Consider the following 25,414-nt stretch of genomic DNA (forward strand, 5'->3'; position numbering starts at 1 on the left):
AGGTGATAACATCTTCGACACGTAATCGCATGCGTAACTTTATCGATGCTACCGAAAGGTCCTTAAATGGACATTCGAATCAATGTTACTTCCTTGTGAAACAGGCTTAAGATTCGATATCGATAAGCATGACACGAGTTCTGTGGTTAACATCAAATTCTAAACAAAATTAATTGAATTATACCTGTATATTACATATTGTAATTTTAACCCGGCTTTGTTTTATTTTATCGTACCTTTATTTTGAGATATTGCAAAAAAGATGTAAAAAGATCCGAAATATGTAGAATGATAGCCATTATTGTTGTATCATACTTGAAAAGATACGATTATTTGCATTTAAATTTCAATACGTAAACCAGAAATTTTTCAACTTTTTACGAATTGTTACGGTCGCTCCCACGTTTCCAAAGTGACTTACCAGAAATAAAGACGCACACATGTGATCAGTCCTGCGGCAGTACCTCGCGAATCATTCGAACTATGATTACATACCGAAGATTGCATCGGTCCGACTCCTCGTTGCATAATAGCTCCTGGGATCTTCCATTAAATCATACATAAGTCTCGAAGAGAAACCATGAGCGCATTTTTAGATTGCAGAACGTGGAAACTTTCGATAGATGGTTGCTATAAAACGTTTTATAAAAGGGTCATTAAGCTCGCTGATCGCTCTCGATTCGATTTCGTTCGTGAAAGTTTTCATTGATGGATCTACCGTGAAATTTTTACTGCTCAATAACTTCGACTTTTCCGACTCAAAAATAACTAAAAATTAAACATCAATTCTAAATAACACGCAAGAATAAAATTAACTTTTTCTATTATTTTTAACAAAAATACCTTAAGAATAATTTATAATTTTCACTAGAAGAGTATTACAAAGCAAAGAAACAGAACATTAAATATTAAAGCAAAATACATTTTTTCTATTATTTTTAGTGAAGATGCGTAAAGAATAATTTATAATTTTCACCGAAGAGCTATTAAGAGAAGAAGAGAAAGAAAAAAAAACAGAGCACGGCTATCGTCAATTTTTACACTGCAGAAAAGCATTCTCCGTCTGACACACACGGGCGCACCTACTGCCACTGCGTCTGTACATGCATGGCTCGTTCCACTTGTGGTCGTCTTTCGTGAAGCGTGTATCCGCTTCCGGTGGGACGAGTCACAGAGGACACTCCGGTCACTGAACACAAATAACTCATTGATAATTATGTAATGAATTCGTCGTTTCGTGATGATCGACGAATGCCCATTATTTTGGAATTCAATGACTAGCAATTAGCTCTTTCACGGCGATTCAGCTTGTATCAATTGTCGAACGGCATTTGACAATTTGTCAGTTCTATTCAGAATAGAATACGTTCCTCCAGCTAACAAAACAGAACAAAAATGTCAACTTTTGTGAACTTATCGAATAGGAAGCAATTTAACAAAAATTAAACTATTTTACTGAATAAAATTTGTTATTTATATTATATCGAAGATACATTAATTCACGAAAGTATTCGGATTTCATTAACATTCACCAGATTCAAACCAAACCAAAAAAATAGTACGTACAATTTATATGAAACTTATTGCAAACATGCACTTAGAAAATTATCTTGCAATTAGTAAATATCGTGACTTGATACTGTAATAAATAATTGGCTACTCAAGTAGTTTAATAATTTTTGTGAATATGTTTGAAATAAATATGTTGTAACATCTATATACATTTTCAAATCCCTTCTGAATTTTACCAATACCATCATGTTCGTCGTGCCTCACTACAGTGTTAATGAATTTTAAAAATGTGTAATATAACACTTATAAGATATTTATGAAAGGTTTCTTCAAGTGTTCGGATACTTTCATGTGCCACGATATTTCAAAACATTAAATTGTATTGAACTCACGATCCTTTCCATCAATTCTGTTCGATTCCTATAAATCGTGCTTCACCGGTAGGTTAATGTGTTTTCATCATAGTCGAACGCGTTTCTCTGGCGTAGCAGATACGGACGCAGGTTGCAGAACACGGTAATAAACATTCGGGCACAGTTGAACGTGTTCGAAGAGCGTGTAACCTGTTGCGTTGCCATTCCTCGAGTATTGTTCCGAAAAATTGCGTGCAACAAAGGGAGTGTGTCCAACAGGTGGTTAGACCTGTTCAACATGTGCGCATCATATGTGCGTTGAATGCATTCGTGCGGCACTTAAGGAACATGCGATCGTTCGCTTCTTTAAAATAGCCAGCTTTCAATTGAAATTCTCACTTGCTTCCTCGGTAGCGTTCATTAAGTGCAACTATTTTATGATTTTTTATGCCCACTTTATATATGCAAAATTTTCCATTCAATGCATAACGATCAGTTTTATTCTCACGTGAATTTTTTATGCATGGATTTATAAATTATTTAAGAGTTGGAAACAATACTGCATCGTGAGAAATATTTTCAATTATTTTAGGAGCAAGTGATGGATCAAAATTCTAGAAATCATTTTAAAGATTAATTCTTTTAAAGAATATAGTCTACTCAAATGTTCATAGTCTGTAAAATTTTTATAGATTTTGTAATTATTTGATATACGTAACTCTGTTTGCAGACGGATTGATTGCTTTAATTAGACGAATATTGCTAATCGACAGGAACCGAGTTCATTCTATTTATTCTTCTCTGCAAAATTTCCTGAGCGTCCATAACAATACGTATAAATCATTCATAGTTCTTAAAGTCCATGATTGGCATAATCGTTTGGTCGTAACACGGTGCTATAAATGATTTGTAACTTGGTTCGAACACGATACGAATAAGAAAGAAAGGAATTTGGAATATCATTAGGTAATTATTATCGATGCCGATAATCGAGTCGTAATAATGAAAAAAAACGGAAGGGTCAATGATCTCGATATTATCGATTTTGTTTGTGATAGACCCCGGTCGCCCCGAGGCTAACACGAACATCTGGTTCTATGAATATTTGAGACTGATCCAGCAGATTTTAATGCGAATACGCACTATGGTTATTACCACATCTATTATAAATTTAATGAATACTCTTCGAGACGTGTAGTGTAATTGTAAACGAATAACTTCCGCAAACTTTTTCTCTACCCAATTAGTGTTTGTGTTAAATGAATTATCTGTTCGTTAATTGATCTGTTCAGGTAATTGATATCGCAAAAAATAGAATAAAGTTCTCGGATGCCAGAAGACAAAGGAGAATTTATCAGAGCAACAGAGGTAAATGTATTGAAGCAAATGGAGTCGGAAGTATTGACGAATATTTTCTAACGAGTTTTACGAGCGTTGTAAGGAAAAGGAACGTTTGAAGAGCCAGTCTGGTCTGCTGGATCGTTAATCTACATCTTTCAGGAGTATTACATAAAACCATTAGGCGGGACCTTGATTACGTCAAGCCTGTAAAATGAGGTTTCCACGGCTAATTACGCGATGACTAAGCGTATTTGATGGAAATCATTTATTAAGTTATGATGAAACAATTTTGAATTTTCCATTAATATTTTCTAAAACCTTAATACAATTATTATAGATATTGAGACTTTTTATCAAATTTGATCAAAAAGATTTTTCTCATAATTAGATTAATAAAATTTTAATAATACTGTAATAAAATTTTTGACAAGAAATGTGCAAAATTTTCAGCTCTTTATGAAGGACATATACGCAGAATAATTCGTTTACGCGGATTACTAATCTCCCCGTTGGCTGCTCTGAGAAGGAGCCATTCGTGGCATTCACGTTGTCACAGGGTCACGGCTTCGGCATAAATACCAAGATAGTACTCATAGATACGGAGCAATCCTACGAGTTATCTTATGCACGATGCCTTGGACAACATTGAAGCGTGATTACGATCCTGGCCAGTTTAAGACAAAACCAGCAAATTGCCAAGATGCTACCTCTGTCTCGTGCATGCATACAAAAATGAATTCAACAACCGACCACTAACTTTACGTCACGTAACGCGAATTAAGTTAATTGTTCTCGAACGAACCTAAATGAAAAATTTAATACTACTCTTCAAACGGACAATTCACTTTTACTCAGAAAAAACATTCGAACGAAATTACGCGGCAATTACGTTGCTGGAACATCAAACCACACGCATTACGATAATCACATTTGCGCGTAAATGGCTCGAAACTTTATTAACCGGCTAAATTAAGTTAAACGACGCTGGAGGAGGTGAACGCGTTGGAACCATCGCAATAATTCTCTAGAATCGCCGTACCGCGCATGTACATCCGAATAAGGTCGAAAAATATGATACTATATAGCACGTACATCGAAAGTCCGCGCAATCGGAGAACACGTTTGAACAATTACAGTAACTTATAGTAATCGGCGCGCTACCCGCAAGTCTCAAGGACAATGAAGGCCACGAGGTGACGAAGTGGCTGGATTAAAACAAGAGACGAGTTGGGGATACAAGAACGTTTTCAAGCATTTAGTCGCCGAGCGCGGTCCGTTTCGACCTTTAAATTTACGATGGAGAGCCGCGGACGCGGGCAAAGTTATCGCGCTGCGAGTAATGAACACTTGTTCGTTTTAAAGTAGCCGTCCGGCAATTTGTACGTCAGTCGGAACGGCGCGACAAGACCGACTTCTATCTGGCGCGAATCTCGCGCACTTCTTGCGCTCCTCCTTTTGTGGCGCGTGCACAGTCCGAGTCGCGCGCTCGTAAAAGCGTACCATCCGCTGTTCCACCCGAAATTCCGCTACAAAGTTAGATCTTTGAAGCGATTTTTTTAAATTTTGAAATACCTTGAATACCTTCTTTTGATCAAAATTTACGTAGAATTAACGTTATTGAGCGTCTGGATAATTTAATGACTTTAATGAATGTTTCATTGAACTATCAGAGAGACACCATCGTGAGATACAACAATAAAAATATTGTAATTGTTCAAATATGACACCACTTTCACGAAAATATGAAATACGTAAAATATAAAATTCACACTGAGAGTCAGACAGGAATAAAAAAGCCATTGTTTAGAACAGTTTATCAATTGTACGGAGCATAATCGCAGTTTAACTGGAACTCAATTATGTAGTGTATGCAATAGCTACATAAACTATACTGTACTTTATTCTACATACTACGCTGTAGATGCCATTACCTTTTAATAAAGCATTTTTTTAATCAAGCACATTTCATTTTTAATATTTATATATATTATATAAATATTTTATTATATAATCGATATATTTCGATTTAACTAAACATAATGTTGGTATAAATGCTGTAATAAGTATAATGGTATGCAAATGCTTCTTCTAATAACTGTACAGTCTCGTAAATACACATTTCGACATATCACAAAATATTCATTTATTCGATACTTCCACATCGAATAATAATTTATTCAAACACTTGCGATTCAACTAAAAGATGTTCGTTCAACCTACCATCATCTTACATCACGTCAAATACTAACAACTTTCGTTCCAATTTTTACAAAATCCTGTCACCAGATTCTATCATCCACTTGATGTTTAAAATTCGTAAATATGTATATAATTCCGTACGAGACGCGAGATACGATCCCATGAAAGGACAAGAGACTCGAGGGCCGTCGTGATCGATGAAGAAACAGTAATCGCTACATCGTCCGGCGACATGGCTGTTTTCCGCGCGGAACAATGGCTGTTCTAGCAGAGAGAGCCGTGGTGGAATCAAGGAAACAAGGACAGAAAGAACAGCACTGACCTTCCTTATACACGTGTTCACATAAAACATTACGATCTTTTATGCGGTCACGTTCGCGGCGATAACCCACGACTTCTCGTGCCTTCTTCTGTTGCGACGCCAGCTTCGCCACTGAGTCCTCCCCTTTCTTCTCCCTCCTCCATTATTATTATCCGCCAATTCTTTTTTTCGCCTGTGCCAGTCGTTTCCTCCGGTTTCACCGGCGGGACAGGGAGGACACCCATGGACCCCTCTAGAATTCCGTGCAACGTCGGATTCTTGCGCGCCAGTGCAGAAGGTCAGATGATGACTCGCGATTCCGGAAGGGATAATAGGTGGTCTGCATTATTCAGGACCTCAGGATGCAGGACCAAGACCATGGCTCGGTGTCGGACCTCACGTTTAACCGCTACGATTGCGACGGACAAAAATGCCCGCTCGTCGATGTGCAAGCGATTCGATACTTCGAATTGAATAACAACGGTGTACGGGCTTGTTTCTGCCCCGATCTTCCTATCCACCAATCCCTGATAATTTGGTAAATCGCATGAAACGTTTCGACGATCAGTGATTTTGTACTTGTGAGTTCTCTGGGATACTCTGGATTCATATTCTTCAGTGTTGGGTTTTTGAACAGTTTTCAGAGATGACAGATATTTGGTGATATTTGATTAGTCGTTATGTTTTCTGAACGCTATACCAGTTACAAATTAAACTTAGACTTTTTAGATTCTGAAAAATGGGTACGTTTATTTAGAGGAAGGAGATAACGAGTAAAAAAAAAGTTTAATATTTTACTCTCAAAATTATATTGCAATTTGTGATGCAATCTTGTAGATTGCCACTTGATGATTCATTACTTGGGGTCAAATTTCTATGGAATTCTACTCTGTATAATTTGTGAATAATTTCAGAATCACGTAGCGCAATACGCGAGTAAACTATTTCATTGGAAAACAAGTAAATAAAATGTCGATTAAGCTGCAATTGCAACGCCCTTAAAATTTTTTCCAGGTCATCCGGTTCTGAAAATTGCGACCGGTTTACACGGTTCCACGCAACAAAGTGCATGTTCTCATAGCAATCATATCTGTTCTTGCTGACTGAACGAGATCTGGTACTCACGTTTTTGTCATGAACGCTGGTTATGCGTATCTCGACTTCGTTGTCTGGTTTGATTACGCCAATAATCAAAATACTGAATGGTTCGAAAACAACATCAATCAAGATACTAAGACGTGCTCGTAAAAATCAACGTAATACCAAGTCTATAGTTGAACATAAACAACATCAACATTCTGATATCATACTAACATACTGATAATACGACTGGAACTCGAAGATTCATAAATAGACATCATCTGTTCACCGTGAAAGCTTAAAATCCAAAAATAAGTAAATCGTATTTAAGCACCGAAGAAAAGAAATTGGATATGTTTTACAATTTTCTGTCAAGTTTTATTTAAACGATATCGAATACTGGGAACAAAAATGACGAAATTGCGTGGCAGTCAATTCCTCCGATTCGCACAGCCATTCATCTGACTGAAGTTGGAGAAGGGGTCATTTTTCGTGGTGAAACAAAACGAGAATTGCCCATTAACCGCACGATAGGGTGGAAGATGTCGATGTACCATCGCGTGTGAGAAAGCCACGAACGAAGATCCCCCAGGCGTTCCTTGCCTGTGTATAACGTAAATATATTGTATCTCGTTAGTTTTCTTATCAACCACCAGAGAAACGATCCCGATTTTGAATTAACTTTAATATACCTTCTATACTTTCGATATAGTTCATTGTAATAGTGATATTCTAACCAGATTAATATTAATCTTTTATTTTCGTATAAAAATTCTGTATTCCAATGTAACAAAGCAATATTTATACATAGGAATTTCTTGGTAAAAATGTACGCATGGTAGATTGCGTTTATCATGGATATATTGATGAAGTCATTAAATTAATTGCTTCCCTCTTGGTTTGTAATTCGTTTCGCGAAATACGGTGTTCTGCGGTGAAGTTTATGGCACTCCTTCCGTGCTAGAATACATATGAGCTGTCGGAAGGTGATGGGTTGTCAATTATACTTGACCTCAATAAAACTTTTTTTCGGAAGTTTTTGTCCAATCTTGATAAGTTACGATCTGAAAAGTGCCGCAGAAAGCTTTGTAGAGCTTTTAGACATCAACCATGTTCTTGTCGTTGATAAGGTGGAACCTTTTATTTTGATTTCATTTCTTCAGTTATATTCGTAAAACACTGGCTAATATTATCTGCATCTTACGATTCGAGTATTACGGAAATTTAGTTATTACAGAAATTAAATAAATTTCTAAAACATATAAGGATCAATTAATTTAACAGAAAGGAAGACAAAGTGTAATAAATGGAAAAACGGAGGAAATTAATGAATAGTTTACGCTTCACGTGGAAACAGTAAGACAACTGTGTTAACCGTGCACGGAGGCATCCCTTTTCCCGTCACTGATGATTTACCACGGAAGCGGTTCTAGCGCGCTTAAAACTGCTTTCCACGTGTCGTAGACTTGTAAGTTATGCGCGTGCATATGGAGACGTAAGTGCCTGATGCGGTCATTCTCGCGCCGTGTAACATCGTCGCGGCCTACGGATAAAATTTTGTCCATCCGCACCTAGGATATAGGCGCCAAGAAAAAGTGTAAATTATCGCGAAACCTGTGGAACGTTGCCGGAAGAACTAGCGGATTCGCTGATTTACCGACCGCCTTTAATTACGAACGCGTTACTGATTTGTAACATCTTACGAATAAATTTCACGTTGAATATTCGCCAGACGCGACTACACGCCGTCAATTATTTCGCTGCGGGAACTTCTCTTTGTTTGTAAATTTTCATATTTATTATTTATGTAATTCTTAAGAGATAGATATCGGCGTTGTAAGAAATGAATTCGATAAGAATTCTACCTATCGTGTGTAAAATCGAACACTGATAAAAAGGATGGTTGGAAACTTCAATGTTTGCTTAGAATATCGATATTTAAAGTAAAAATGGTAGATTGCTTTGGATCATGCGAAATAGGAACTGTTTACTTTTTGATTATTCTGCGAGATATTAACGATAGAACGAACCAAGGATTAATTGTATTTCATTCGTCTTGAAACATATCGTAAATAAGGATTACAGAGGCGAAACATGATAAGTCATTTTTTTAAACTACTTGCGAATCATATTAAGATATCCTCTTTTAGCCAACAAGTTATGTATACACAAACGTCTTTTTTCAAATAAATATAGCGATAAGTTAGTGCAGGTATAATTTCTTCTGCGTAGTATTCCTGATATACTAAATTCTGAATACTAAAAACAATCTGAACGATGAAATAACTTAGATTAGCAGAGAATGTGATGGAAAAAATGGACACGAGTCTGTGGGATTGGTCGTCCGCGTGGCAGGTCGCTTCTTCCACATCTTTTATTTCTGTTTACTTATAAGGAAACTGGTACCATGTAATTACCTTGAGATACCGCTACGGTGTTATCACACCCTTTCCACTTTTCTCTTTGTCGTACCGTGAGTCGAGATAGAGATCTCCTCTCGTCCGTACTTATAAAGTGGTTTGACCCGAGACCTTGACATTTGACTTCAACCGCATCCTTTCTTCATTGAGGGACACCGTTAGCTTCGTGGACCCTACAGAGGGTGACACCACTTTCCTTTCATTGGATGCAAAGTGTGTCACAGAAATATAATATACGAAATACACAAGTAATGACAATTTTTAGAGGAATCTTCCAAATTTTATTGATTCCTTAACTACTGACAAGCAACCTGATTGGGTTCTAGGCGATGATACATTTCTTTACGCTTGGTAGCTCTTTAAATTCTGTTTATGAGCATATAAAATATTTTCTAACAGAAATTTGTACTGTATTAAAATTTAAAGTTAGTGTTACATAAATTTTATAAATATATAGCAGCACTCAACTTTCATCAGAATCTAGTAAACTTCGTATGAGTATTAGTGTCTTAAAATTAGATGTTGGTAGTTAAGCATTGTACAAATAGGTTTAAATTTATGCATAAGTGAGATGAAAAACGTTAATATTGAATTTAAGCAGTCTGTTGTTACATTTTATGAGTTTTATATTAATAATTTTTATAGGAATCGTTTCCTTCGTCATTATTAATGTATACTTGAAATTAATGTAACTGTTATATGTTATCAGAAGAAACATATGTTAATATGTCTTAAATGATGGTAAACGTTCTAACTTTCTCCTGAGAGTCTTCCTTAATATCTGCTCGGAAGTTCAAGAACGATAAACGAGTACTATACTTCAATGCTACTAACGGTACTATCAGATCCTTTCTCCTTCTCCTGCCGATGTATCCACGATCACGATGAAAGTCTTCCTCTTGTCTACATGCACGAGGTAACTCGACCTGAGGCCTTGGTACTTGATCGACCAAATGTTTTTCTCACAAACTACCGATCTTATTCTACTACTCACGTTCCTTTAACAAGAAAAATTGCTCTTCACATCTAAGATAACATCCTTTAAATAAATCAATCGCAATGAAACGATTACAACACGTTTTAAGACGGTTTGAGAATGAAACATGATTAAGTGTACAATATAATTAATTTCAGTCAATACATTAGCACTGCCTTTATCTTCGATCTTGTTACTTAAATATTACATCTATAAAAGATTGCAATCAGTATCGATCGATTTCGCGTTTCCACAGAGTTATAGAGCAATGAACGAAGCGTCTACAGTGTTCAGTGATCTCGATATGAATAATTGGCCAGAATAAGGCGGTGCTACATAATCACGACGACATGCAATTCCGTCTCGTTCCGGCTCTATTCGTAGAGAGAAAGTCCGGTTAATGTAAACGGATCCGTAACAATACGTCAAGAAATAGTAAAACATACAGTTCTTACACGAACTCGTACTCACGGCTACAAATTCCTTTCCTTCTTTTCTCCCGTTTCTGAAACGCACATAATATACGCCAAAAGAATTTGCGAAATCGATAGATCAATGCAAAAGTATCTTTCCAATGTTTCGTAGTTAATTGCGTTACGATACAAGTCTGAGATTAACCACACATTATTTAACAAACAGCGATCTTGGAAAATTAAATATTATATGACCAATTAGTTATTTAATCATTCCCATTCGCGACATTAACAAACGAGTCTATAGCTTTCATCGTTCGTTCGACTCGCTCGTAATCGTTTCTTGTCATGATATATCTACCAAAAGTAGGTTCAACCTGTTTATCGAGCATTTAGATCGTCTGTTCAGAGGCTAATTATTATCAATCGGTCGATTTACACCACATTCCATTCAAATTGCACACCATCGACCAACCGGGGATAAACAGAACGTGAATGGGACCGAATTCATGGAAGATCGAAATAAATGGAACGTTTCTTAAGATCACGGATGGCCGACTGGACTTGTTATCTTTTTTATTTTTCTCTTTTTTTCATTCTTCTCTTCACGCAGGGTTCCACGGACCCTGTACCGTTATTTCACGGTTCCGTACGCAGCAGCGAACGTTTGCTTCTTTACGTCACCTTCTTCGTGGCCCGTCACACCGCTGAAATTCCTCGAAGTCATGATCCGATTAAAATCGCGCGTCAAATTCAAGCCAATGATTTGGCGCGCAGTTAGATCAATCAAACTGATTTCTTACGTAATTGCTAGATCGTGCATGTTTATGCAAATTTACAATATTAGGTGTGTAACTAAGGAAGTGAATTCTAAATGGAAATTAGTTTCGCTTACTATGTATTATAACTGCGGATTTTTTTAGCGTATTTAGATTAAGAAATCAATAGAATGAATAGAATATAACATGCAAAAATAAAGTATAGTATTTGGTAACGAAACAAATTTCTGCGTAATTTTCATTTCTTTAGTTCGAAAAATTATGACTTTACATAAATATCTGTAATCTTGAAAAGTTAATTATAAGTTATTAGAAATGAACAAAAATGCTCAATTATGAACTATACAGAATTAGTAAAGCATTAATATAAGTTGACGAATTTAAAAATTGATGCGTGTGCACGAATTCGTTTGATTTTAATATTCGACCGCCAAGTTCGTAATAATATTATAATTGCTTGATTAACGTTGCGGAAGTCACAAGAAGAAAGGTGTATATTTAATCAAATTCCAATCCACGGAAGATAATCCTCCAGCCCAAAAGAAATTTGCTAAATAGAAATAATTTCCATTATTCGGTAAAGAAGGAAAAATGCGTCGTTTGTACTTGAAGTTAAGAATTGCTCGTTAAAGCTGACGACGAACTGTTTGTTTGCAGATTCCTCGATCGGCGATCATCGTCAGGGTCGCATGTCCCTTCAAGCCGAGCTACCGTCGTCGAAGGCGAAGAGGGAGCAGGCGCTTCGCAGCATCCTTGCGGCGAGAAGACGACAGATCTTCAGCCAACGGCCGATCGAATCTCGGAATCTGAACCGCACACCAAGACCATTCGACGCGTCCGCGAAAGATTCGCCGGATGTTCTCGAGGCTCAAGAGACGAGGCATGGAATGTACGTAACCGCACCAGCTACCATTAAACAGGACGAAGAAACAGCAAGTAGGATCATCGTGTCAGAATTGTCGAGCAAAGATGTGGACATCGAATTCGTATCGAAGGACGTAGAAGGCAAACAAACAATCGATCAAAGTTCAACAAAACTGAGCAACGAGAATCTCACTGTCTCTGCTATCGAAGATAAACCAGTCTCTAGTAATCTCAAAAGCAACCATTCAATTAATCAAAGAAATTCCTCTTCGTCATCCTCAACGACTGTCATCGTAAATACACACAAAGCTTCCGATACGGAAGTTCGTAAAAAGAACATTGTCTCTATGCCAGAATCTTTGTATAATTACTTTAGACCGGTAGAAAGTAATATACCTGTAGAAGACATGTCACAGTTTCTATATTTTGGCCAAAAAATTCAACCAGAGACGCAGAATACAACTGGGAACAATTCGGTTGAATCTACGCCAACCGTGCCAACTGTACCCAGTTCTCGAAGAAGGTATTCCATGAAGAGATTCAGTGCTACGACGTCTGTACCAGTGCCCAAGTTGGAAGAGATTATTAATGAAGAGATGAATATAGCCGTAGAAAGACAGACGGTCGAAAAGAATAAGATCTCGAAGATTAAGAACGCGTTTAGAAGCGCGGAAAATGGCGTTTACTACAGGAAGGCTAGGCCAACGGAGGGGGCGATCGTCTCGAATATGATCGCAGTGAAGGAGGCAGGAAACGGCACCGAGGCTAGAATAAACTCTGGAGATAAATTTCGCGACAATAACTCGTCCGCTCACGCTGACGCTGCGGACCAGCTGCGGCGCGAGAGAGGAAGTGCTGCAACCCACGTGGCCGTTGAAACAAGGAATGCGACCAACTCGACCCAGATACCGTACGCGCAGCCCGTTTCCGCGAACATGTACGGCCAGACCGAAAGTGAAATCAGTTTTAAGGATCATCCTGCGGATACAAACGAATCCAAAACTGCTTCCACAACGTTGAACCGAGTAGAGCATACGAAGGCAATAAAGAGTTACACACGAAGAAGGAAGAACAATAATTTGTCCGTGAACACTAGTACCGAAAACGAATCCGCATTTGAATATGAGAATCCTCCAGAGACTACAGATACAGAAATGTACGGAGAGCAGACGGAGAAAAAGATACGAAGGATCGATGTATACAACATAAACGATCACCCAGATATCTTTAAAACGGAAGAACCGCCAGCGGATCAAGTACACGTGACTAATTCCCGCGAGAGTAATAACATCGAGACTTCGACTTCCAGAGACAAGATCGGTCGATCGACTACCGAGCCATTTCGGATCGTTTGGGCGTCTCCTGAGACGTCCACCCTGCGGATCATCGTAACCGAGGGGAGTTTAGAAGAGAGTTTCGCGATCGGCGCAGATGCTGCGGAGAAGTATACCGTTAAACCGGTCGATTCTACGATGGAACGAGTTCGCAGCTTGGCTTCCGGCGATGTTCCAGCTGCGGACGCGGTTGCATCAAGCACGACGATCGCGTCTACGAGTTGGTCCGCAAGCAACGTTCAGTCAGGCGCGTTTACGATCGAGCCGGTGTTAGTTCGGTCCAAGTCTCGACATTGGGAACAGAAACAGCAGCAGCTGGAAGGAAGCAGCAAGGTAGAGCACGAGGGGAATCAGGATCCGCATCGACATCAGCGGCAGGAACAACAACAGCAGCAGCAGCACGTGTACGCTTACACGATAACGAACGTGACGCGGCTATTGCGCAACTACACCGGACCTGGGTTAAGCAGAGAGGAACAAGGAGGTCCAGAGCGGAGCACCGGTACGACCGAGATAACGACCGGATCAGCGCAGCGGCGTCAGCCACCGCCGCTGTCTCTTCTGCTTCCTCGTGCCGGTAGTGGTATAGAGGCAGGCCGAGCGCCGGCGGAACTCAGTGCCGGCACGACCGTCGAACCAGCCGCAGCCGGTGGAGCGTCCGCTGCTCACCTGGTGGGGGAACGACAGAGGAAAGTGGTTACAGTCGCGCCGCCGCAGTCGCAGCAACGTGCGGTCAACAGAACGTCGCTGGTGCAGCTGACCAGCGTAAACAAGACCGGGCCGAGGTCAACGAAGCCGACGGAACCGAGTCACCGAGGCGCCGTCCGCTGGAATCACACTAAAGTTAGAAATACGGATTTGGAGGGGTTTAACGACAGGAGGTTTCTCAGGAAGTCGGCCAGCGCGGTGCTCAATCAACGAATTGGAGCAAGTCCCGAAGAGGAAGCTGTGCCCCCGGTAATAGGCAAGAGACGAAGGTTGACAAATGGACAGACAGTATCCAATAGAAGAGTTAAAGGGACGAGCAAGATCGTAGAAGAGAATTTAAGTAAAGTGAATGAGTCTGGATCTTATTTGATCGGCGATAAGAAAAATTTGGAGAAGAAGAATGTAGAGGATGTGGTGGAGGGTCGAGGATTTAGGTTAGCAAAAGTTGATATGAATCGAACAAGTACCATTTTGGAAAATATGACGTCGGAAAGCGTAACAATGCAGCAGAGAATTTCGCCTACTACGATCTCGTTTGCTCCCTCTGTGGAAGAAACGATCGATTGTACTACTCCTCAGACACCTGTGAATACCACGGAGGAAGATGAAAACAATGTGACAGAAGTGGCCACTTCACCAAGTGGAAATACGAACGTTGATACCAAAGACGAAAATACCGAGTTTGGAGGTGAAAACGAGAGTGTCCCCACTAGTAATGGTAACGCGTCCGATAGGAACGACGAGAGTGGTGCGGATAATGGTAATGATAACGGAAGTGGTTCGCCGACCGTGACAGTGACCGCGACGGCCGACGAAACGATCGTGCCCAAAGAAACGAGTACCACGCCGATGTCGGCGCCAGTTTTTCCGGTTACACCCAGAATAATCACGGAAGCGAGTCGAGCGTCGGTCGAGAAAGAAACTTTCACCTTGAAGCCAACGGACTCCGCTATGACGGATATCAAAACGACTGAACTGGATAAACCTAGAACGTCTAACCTACATCCTTCGGAGATCCAAAAAATGTACAGGTCGAAAGACACCACTGTAACTACGACTACAACTGGTGCACCAACTTTGTTCACTACGACGGAAGCTCCGACCACTACGATAACCACGGTTCAAATAGAAATTTCTACTATTCCCGAAAACCAAAGTACAATTTCTGATTCGAAAATACCGAGTTCGGAAGTGAAACCTGACCCGTTTTCAGATTCGACTTTACAAGGAGTAAAGTCAGAAATATCCACAAATCCGTCGACAGAAACTGGAAAGCGAGCGTCTGGTGAAAGGTCACCTGAAGTTAGAGGCCGAAACCTGTCTGATAAATCTCAGGACGTACCATCTGACAAAGACGACGTGCTACCTATAATGCATCTATACAACACTTCAGACATCTTCAACAACACTGGTCCCGTGAACTCGTTCTCCCGCAGTATGGAACGACGAGCGGAACTTCCGGTGAGCACGAAGCAACCGGAGACTTCGAGAACGACCGAGAAAGCTAACGACACGATTACTCTGAAAAGTGCTACGAACGAAACGAATTCTATCCGCGTCCCAGAAAGCACAAGGAAGGATAAACAGGAAGAAAATCGTGATACGATCACGCAGGTTCCACCGACGGGTCCAGGTAGAGGATCCACGAGCGGAAGTAGTAACAATCGAACGAAACACAGGCCAATTTATCACCACACTATCTTACCGGAATACAACACCTCAGTGTATTCCAACGAACTGAATAGGACGTTCTTTGAAAGTGGATTGATATCGGTTAGTCCAAGGGAATCGGTGAATATCAGTGAAGTGATATCGAAGAGACACGACGGAGATGCCATTGCATCGCAGGAGACTGTAGCTGTGGTGAGCTATATCCTGGCGACACTGGTCGTCTTTCCAATCGCCGTTGGCGTTGGCCTAATTCTAAGAAGACTGATACTTAGGAATCGTAAGGTGAGTGAGATTTCTTTTCGGTTAAAGTGGATATACAGTAGCTCACGAAAGTAATATTTGAACACTTACTATGGAAAACTTTTATGTTCATATGTTGAAATTTCATTAGCAATGTAGTGAAACACGATTGTTATGATTATGATTTTCAGCTAATTATAGGCGTTAAAGCCTGGCTCCACTGAGTAGTGATGTTAATTAATATAATGTATCTTTAACTGTTTAAATATTTTTGTGATCTTTACGGAATACATGCTTGTATTAAATATATTGTCATTACTATATACGTTTTTAGATTGTTTTCAAACTCTGCTCAGGCTCATAATGGTATTAATGAAATTTTTAAATGTTTCATATATCATATCATATATATTCATAGAATGTGTCTACAGGTGTTACAATACTTTGTCTTTACATACGGAGTTGTGAATATAGGGTGTCAGCATTAGAAAGTATTTGTAGAGGTACTATATAATATAGGTCGCCGGATGAAAGTGGTCTAGTGACGTTTGATGCTGGTCCAGTGGCCAGACTCCGTTTCACGTGAAAGTTTGCAAAGGTGTAGGAACAAGGTCGGTGTCAATGACCTGGTTATTTTTGGACCAATATCTCGAACTGTGTGCACTACTTTTGTTTACTGATCGAGTTGTTAAAGTATCAAAGAAAAGCTTGTAACTCTTTCTTTAGTTATCTTTTATTATTTTTTATATGATTAGTGCTATGAATAGATGGATGCAATAGATTTTCTAGATTTTTATTAAAAAATGTTGCATACATTATTATTTATTCGTAGTAGTTGAACCTGTAGCATTACATTTCACGTATAACAAATGATGATTATATGGAAGAGAAAACCATGATAAGTACATTTTTATTGACTTTAATTCTGCTTTATGATTAAAGAGCAGAATTTTGATATAACATAATGAGAAATACAAATAATTTACCAGATCCAAAGCTCTTAATATATGAAAGTAGGTAATAAATTGGCAAAGTCTAACTAATCAAAGATAAAATTATCGAAACAAGGAATATTTTAACATTTTCAATATTGTGTAATAAGATTTAGAAATTCTATTATAATGTCATTCATACGCTATGCATGAGTGTATCGTACGTACAACAAAACTTCTATGTCTGGAAAAACATTCCTCTCCAAATTCTGTCTTAAACATTTCGTTTTAGACACAGCGATTTTTACGTCAAACGCCTCGGAATAAAAACATCTTGCTCAAGTCTCACCCCTAGAAATTTCTCTCTCCCAGGTTACCTACCCGGGTTTGTTCGACGGACGGTTTGAAAGCGACGCTCCCAACCGTGTAGCCGAGGGGTGGCCATTTGAAATGGTATTCTTCAGCTGCTAAACGTTTCATTTTTATTCGCCGTGGTTCTCGTCCAGCGGTGTAATTTCCTCTTGAGCCTGCTGCTCACCAGCCGTATTATCCCGACAAAAAATTTTGATTTACGATTGTGTACCGTAAAGCGTATCTGGCCGATGATCACTAAATCGAAACGCGAATTGTATACCAGTGCCACTTAAGTACCGTTACGCTGGCCCCGTGGATTATCGTCGACCGCGAGCATTTATCATCTGGCCATTAACAGACAAGACTTTCGTTATCTTCCGCAAAGTAGATCCACGTGCGTGTGTTTCCTTGACACTTTTCAATAATTATCCTAAAAACCGACACGTTTCCGTGCACATCGAAATTAGTAATATCCCAAGGTCGAGGAACTTGTACAATTGAAGGAATTAATGAAATCATAAATAGACTGTGATTATTTATGCTACTTCGTATTTCTAGAAAAACAAATATAGACATAAAACCCAAGCAGAAATCTGTTTCATCCACTAAATACCGTAATTGGTGTAAAACTGCATATTTTATATACTTCTGAATATTATGAGCATTATGTGCGTCTTTGCTCTTCTAAATGTCCCAGAAATGCATAAAAATTTATAATCTAATTACAGTTACAAGAAACACATAAATTTTCATTATGAATTTATTATTATTATTTATTACGAATTTGTAATTTCTTATTCTTATACTAATACAGAAAGAATTACTTGTATCTCTAATTTCGTAAATTTTATGACTATATCATTCATTCGTATGTTTATCGCTACAAGTAAAAGATACAGGAAGCTGGCTCTTATTAATTAGTATTTTTTATTTACTAGAATTGCTATTGGATACACTGTGCGTCGCTAAGATCGAGCTGGCGCGTATCCCCGAGTTCGCGTTGAATGAACCGTAATGAAAGATCGCTACTTCCTCCTCCTTTGTAACTGGAAATGCTTTCGCATAAGCGCGTACTAGGAAGCGAATGCCTTCAGCGATCGTTAACGATACGACTATTCGAGTTTCTGCAGATAATTTATAGATCGCGATGGATTTCGTTGGTAATGAATTTGTGACATAATTTTTTGAACGGTCTCAGACGAGGAAAATATTTGTATGACTGCCGATAAAAAACATGAAACGTGTGTTAGTCATTTCTATTTTGGAATGGTTTGACGAAGGTTCGTCAAATTAGTTTGTATGACGCGTGTCAGTTGGATTCTTTTTTACTTTATCAGTTTGTCTTCTGAGGGTCTCATATAAGTCTTTCTTTATTGTTACTATTATTATTATTATTATAAAAAATATGAAGAGGACTCTGCAATCGTTTAAGAAAAACGCTGATTTATTTAGTAATTTTTCTTCGATATCATTACTTTTCACGTAAATACTAATCTTTTGGTTGTAATAAACGGACTAGAAAACCAAATCAGGCATCGTGACACGATCGCTTTTTTGCAAATTTCTTCGCGCTTTGTCCCTGAACTCGCCGCGAATGGCCACGACAACTCGGTCGTCGACTAATTTTTACGGATCGCGAAGGATCGCCAGTGATTCACCGAATTTGTAATGAACGTCCGATCACGAAGTTAGGTTCTATGTATCAATTGAATAATCCGTTGCCTTTTTTCCCGTAAAAATACAGTGTGTCGTTTCGTGTGCTTCGATCTATCGGATAGTATAATGTCTTGAAATAATGAGAAAGTAAATTACATAATGCGAAGATCGTTTGCGTCTTTGTCTTCGATAAGCGTTTAATTGCATATTCTCTGATGAGCATAAAAATTGAAAAAAATTAAACTGCAACCGTTGAAAAATTGCAGTAGTTTAAAATGTTGTAGAAAAAAAGGGGGAAGAAGGAAATGGAATTCAACTTCGCTGAACTTTTTAGAATCAATCAGTAAAATATGTATAAATTTTTAAGTAAGGATAAGTATTAACGTAAATTAATCATTTTCCATGATAAAGAGCTACACGTGTCCCGCTTTATCCACGTCGTGTTTTCGTCTTAAAAAATTATTAATTTATCGTGGTATGCAGGAAACAGCTTCTTCAAAGGCGATGTAAATGTAACAAAGATGATCTTCGAATGCAAAAGTGTGAAACAGTCACGTATTTTCTCTCGTATTTGCGTCAAACACATATTTCTTCGTTGACATCCTAACGTTCGTTCGCATTTTGCATATTTTTAATTTCATTCTCATAGTATTTTCATGTTCATCAACGTTATCCACGAAATTCATATTTCTTGAGCGGCCATAAATATTTTTTTTTATAACGAAACATCGTGCTACTTGTCGAACGTTCGTAATTAAATAAACAAAACGATCGATAAAACATGACTACTTGTTATTGCAGACTCGGTTCCTTTACTCGAGTCACGATTACTTTATGAGCTGCGAAAATATTCGAAGGAAATCGAAGTTTCTCGTAAATTGCACGCTCGATCGTTCTTGTCGACTGCATGTACAACACGATGACGTTGATTTTTTCGTAGGTACTGGAGGAGTCGGACACATCGTCGGAAATAAGCTGCCGGAAAGACGCGCTGAATCTTGAAAATGGTGACTTCAAAACATCCATCGAGAAGGCGATCACGAAACTTCCGAGGATACAACACTTGGTACTCGCATATCTTATCTATCTTCTAAATTATATGAATAGAATATAAATTTTTTTTTAATAATATAATTATTTACGCGTTCAATTTTATCGTTTCTACGATAATCGGTTGCATATTTAAAATCATAAGATAGAATGTAACTTTTATCAGAAAGTAATCATAACAGATAAGACTTTTTCTATTTGTGAATAATTTATACACGTTATTAAAGTTGTTAAAATCTTTATATAAATCATATATTTTTTTCACAAAAGGTAATCAAGGGTTAACTTAATTAAAGTAAGTGAATAAAAAATTACGAAAATAAATTACGACAATACTCGACCATTTCGGCATAGTTCCATGCTGTTGCGTCTATTTAGATGGTTCATTCGAAAATAATCGCCGCGAAGAAACGATAATTCACGACGCAGAACGCCATTCTGCTCACCTTTTCGCCCGAAGTCGCGGTACATCAAAAGGAACTGGCCGGCCGCAGATTTATTCGTCAGGCATTTTTAAATAATTATCGTTCGCGATTCAATACAGTCTTCTTTTTCTGTTTAGTGTCACGAAGCAGAGAAACCACCGCCTCCGTCGTCACAAGAATCCAGATGGGAGTTTCCTAGAGATAAGCTTAGGTTACAGACGGTCCTCGGCCAAGGAAACTTCGGCCAGGTAAAGCGTTAGTCTCTCCCTCGAACGGAACAGGAACAGCGAGTCCTCAGGCGAGAGACGGCGATAATAAATCGTCCGACGTTAACGTGAAACGTGCGCCGCCCGCGAAATTTCGGTTACAACTCTTGAAACACTCTTGTGAAACACTTTTTTATTCATTTATTTACTGGCGGGAGTGACCCATTAATAAAAAGCAGAAGAAAGAAAATTATACATGTATGAGTAATTTTAAAAAGGAATAATGTTCACTCTGATAGTTTAGTTTTTCTTTGTATCAAATTCTTTATTATTTTTTTCACTAAATTTTTTAATCTATTATTCATTATTTTTATTAAGCGTGTATTAAATTGTTCAATCGTATGACGATTTTACGGACGTTTATTAATTTCATGTGTTTCAATGGTCGATAGAAAGATCGTTGTTTATCATTTATGTAATGATCCGTGGAACTCGCGGTGATATAATGGACTTCAAATGTTCAATAAACAGTTGTTGTTTGCATAGACATTCGAATTACTTTTGATTTAGTGATTCCTGGAATACTGGTTAGGTGGAACTATGCTTCTTATTAAGCAAATAATCAGTGAATACCTTGTCGATTGTCGGCAACATGTGAATTCTTTTATTATACAACTGTATTGTATAAGAATTCCTTATACATTACTGATTCTTTTCTTTGAAATACTTTGTAAAAATTACAATCTAAGATGTATCTAACGAGAAAATTACTTTGCAACATTTAGTGTACTAATCTTTAATACTGTTTTAATTGCTACTAACGCATGTTTTTCAACCAAAAGACATTCGTTAGGTAACACTTATTTATTACATAATTTTCTGTCTAACGTGTAATATCGTATGCAATTCTGAACGCTAAAACCTAGTTTCACGCAGAAGATGGAGTTTATAATTAAAATCCTATTAGAAAGTCGAATTCACGTTGTATTTTTTGGTCGTTTAGGTCTGGAAGGCTGAAGCCGACGATTTGACTGGTCATCAAGGAACGACCCGGTTAGTAGCCGTCAAAACCGTCAAAGAAGGTGCTTCCGAACGAGAGAAGGAGGATCTGGTTCGAGAACTCGAAATCATGCAGCAACTTGGCAGCCATCCGAACGTCGTAACTCTTCTAGGTTGCTGTACAGAACAAGGTAGGCTCAATTAAATTAATTTCAACATAGTTCATACAGCTTTTATTTCGAAATTATGTCATTTAATATGTGCACAGACAACACCTCAATTATAATGTTAAAATACTTAATATCTGAGGAAGAATTTATTAAAAATATTTTTATTTTTGTAATTAGTATAAGAGATAATATGAATAAAGATAGTTCTTCATTTCTTAGATCAATATGTCATTCCTTACCTTAATGCTTTTATAAAGAAGACAAAGAAAAGTCCAAGTAAAGGTATTATTTAATGTGTAAGAAAAAATCTATTAAAGAATTCCTTATTTTTGTAATTTATCTAAAATGGTAATATCTCGTTTCTTATATTTGCACAAGGAATGCGATGGAATGTTGAAAATGAAATACTCAGTACTTGTTAAATAAATATCGCAGGTGTTGTTTTCGCATTTGAGTCCGGCAGATATTACTTTGTTACCAAGTTCACGAGTCACTTATTCCTGACCTTGCCAGTGTAAACGTCAGCGACTAGCTTTACAAAAACTAGTGGAGTTTTAAGTGGCAGTTCGTTTACGGAGATTGCAAAATACGATGATTAAGTAATCAAGATTCTAATTGTAAGAAGAGGCATCGTTTATTTGAAAAGTTACATTCCAACCCATCCATGTTGTCAAACGATTGTTCTTCGGTCTTTTTCTGACGTCTATCGCATAAAATAACGTCTCCATTAATATTCCTATTGTGATGAGTATACTGCAGACTTTTATGCAATTTTTTATTTCTATGAATATATCAAAAAAAAAAAAAAAAATTAGAACAAATTTTGTTTCACTTATTAAATATTATAACGAGTATTTTATTTCGATTATTTTATATATTTTTGTACATAAATCGCATGCATTCACGCATGTGCCTTCGAATTTTCCATAAATGTATAAAAATCTGGTCGTGAGAATTTTTTCAATCCCAAAATGAAGAGTCAATCTCTTTTGTTTTGTTCTTCACGTTTTTCTCCCTGTTATTCAACGCCATCGCGTTTCCCGAGAATTAATGGCTTAAATAGTAATTCACACCTGCGTTGCGTAGACTACGAAACTACAGACAATAACTGGTTTTGATCGTAGTCGCCTCTGAAATCGTGCTTATCTCGCCGACTAGCGCATCTTTAATTATTTACGATTCCCTGTTTTCGACGACCATCCATAGATCGTATCGCTGTGAAACACGGCGTAATGCATATTGAAGACGTCGTTAGGGGATCGCAAGAGAGATGCATTCCTCGTCATTGAGTCAGCAATGATAGGTCTTCTTTCTCCTTCATCTCCGTCTCAACCGACCACCGTAATCATTTACACGCGTGCACTATTGTTTTGCAAATAAAAGGAAGATCGATCGCTGGTACCAGCGGAGGAGGACTCGCTGTTTACGTGCGATCATCCTGCAGGTAATTGAGTAATAGTTCTGGAGAACTGCCTCCGCAGAGTCACCACGAAGGAAGGATTAATGAGTTCCAATCGGTTGGATAATCGCGACAATATTAGAATTCGATTTTTTTCTTTGACTAAGAGACACTGTGCGATAAAGAATACAATCCGTTATTGTATTTGAATTGTTAAGAAGATATATTGGTTAATATTATGTATTAAAAAGTGGAGAAAAGTTAGATTGTGTTTTTTAAGAATTTTCTTTATATCTACGATTGTTTGTGTCACCTTCTTACAGTGAATCAATTTATGGAAGTAAATAGTTTGAGTTTTGAGAAGGGCAGAACTAATTCTGAACTGGAATAATGAAATTAAGACATTTATGAAAAGCAAAGTTGATTGCTTTGGTTTCTGAATGACTTGCTTGCAAATAACGTACAATAAAGTATTGTGTAAAGAAATTATATGGAATTCGCTAATTTGTGAATTTTACCAACTTCAACGAATTGCGTGAAATACATTTCTGCTAAGTTCAGCGCATACCGATCGTGATACGAGTATTGATTACGAAACATCAAGGAAAGGAAATTTTATTTCACAACGTTATCGTGCAAGTTCGTAGTGCGTTAAAAGTCGAAGCGTGAAATGGTTAAAAGCTATTTGCTTGCCTATGGGTCGTAACCGCTGTCTGATTAATTGAGGTATAATAAATTGCTATTACATCGACACGGGATGGCTAAATAATCACAGTTCCTCACATTGGTCGCAATTATCTCGATGGGAGGATAAACCAGTGAATTGCCGTCGTGTTTTTCGTTTTTCCAGTTGTCGATTGTGCGCAGTTATACGCGTAAAACTGCGACGAAGAACGCAACGAAACACAATTGCATCGGACAATAAAAGAATGATCAGCTGTTTCAATACGATAAACCGAGTATTCTTCGAGTACCATTTCCTTGAAAAAAAAAATTTTCTTGCAAAGATTCTTGCTACAGCATTGATGAGAATCTTTCAAAGAATCAATTTTTGAAAATAAACAGATCAACAATCAAGTGGCGGCAAAAATTCTTCCTATCAAAACTACATATCCGCATCATTGCATAAATATGTCTCACTGTCAACAAATCCAATGCCAGGGACGTCAGAAGAATTTTTCAAAGTATCGAATCTTGAGAATAAATAGAAGAATAATAAATAAACAATCAGATATAGAACTAAAAGTTCTTTTCTCAGTTTAAGTTGCATATGCATCAACGATTGCATTAATGACAAATCCGATGGTTGAGACATCAAAAACAGCAACGAGACAATCTCGAAGTTTTAGTCGTGGTGGATTTCAAAGAGGGAGGCCCATTATACGTCTTTCGTTGGAAGCCCGTCGGTATCGTCGCTCTCATCGTATAAATTTCCATACGCGTCCCCACGGCGACGATCCTCGTGGCACAATACGTCTATTAAGTCGGCGAAATGATGGTTCGTAGCGGGGTTCGGAAGAGGATACACCGGTATCGATACGATCGGTCGGCTTGGACGTCGATCTGGATTTGACGTCGTTACGGCCTTCCCTCGATATTTATGCGCAGAATAGTCTTTTTCGCGATTGTATGCTAATGCACGCAGAGCTGGTCTAGTAATAGTATAAAATGTAATCCCCTTCTGGGAAATAGCTTCTTGATACGTTTAGAAAAATTAGGTTTTACGTACGATAAGCTTTCGAAGAGAAATTATTGTAGGTTTCGTGATACTATATTAGGTTGTATGAGATTTATGATAGTTTTGTCAGTTATATGCTGATAGTTATATGGAAAATTTATTAATACTATAAGTATCACGACAGCTTCTGTTTTCATATAGAACGATCATTCATTGAAATTATGATTAGGAGATAATGGTGCAAAAACTCGCAAAAGCTACTTGCAAAAGTTACAAGAGATTATTGCAAATATTATGTGTAAATTTGTGTATATTTGCATTTTTCATAGATGCATAAACTATCCACAGTCTATT

At 37.9% G+C, this 25,414-nt stretch overlaps 1 protein-coding gene across 1 annotated transcript in view; it reads left to right on the forward strand.

Moving 5' to 3' along the window:
- Positions 1-25,414, forward strand: part of LOC126921417 (uncharacterized) — a 215,668-nt gene that overhangs the window by 179,023 nt on the left and 11,231 nt on the right. The window contains exons 2-5 of the mRNA XM_050732987.1: positions 12,032-16,233; positions 20,074-20,199; positions 20,746-20,856; positions 21,818-22,004. Of these exons, the coding sequence (XP_050588944.1) occupies positions 12,032-16,233; positions 20,074-20,199; positions 20,746-20,856; positions 21,818-22,004 (4,626 nt within the window). The remainder of the gene's footprint in view (positions 1-12,031; positions 16,234-20,073; positions 20,200-20,745; positions 20,857-21,817; positions 22,005-25,414) is intronic.

The sequence above is a fragment of the Bombus affinis genome, chromosome 10 (assembly GCF_024516045.1).
Source record: "Bombus affinis isolate iyBomAffi1 chromosome 10, iyBomAffi1.2, whole genome shotgun sequence".
In the NCBI taxonomy this organism is placed as follows: Eukaryota; Metazoa; Arthropoda; class Insecta; order Hymenoptera; family Apidae; genus Bombus; species Bombus affinis.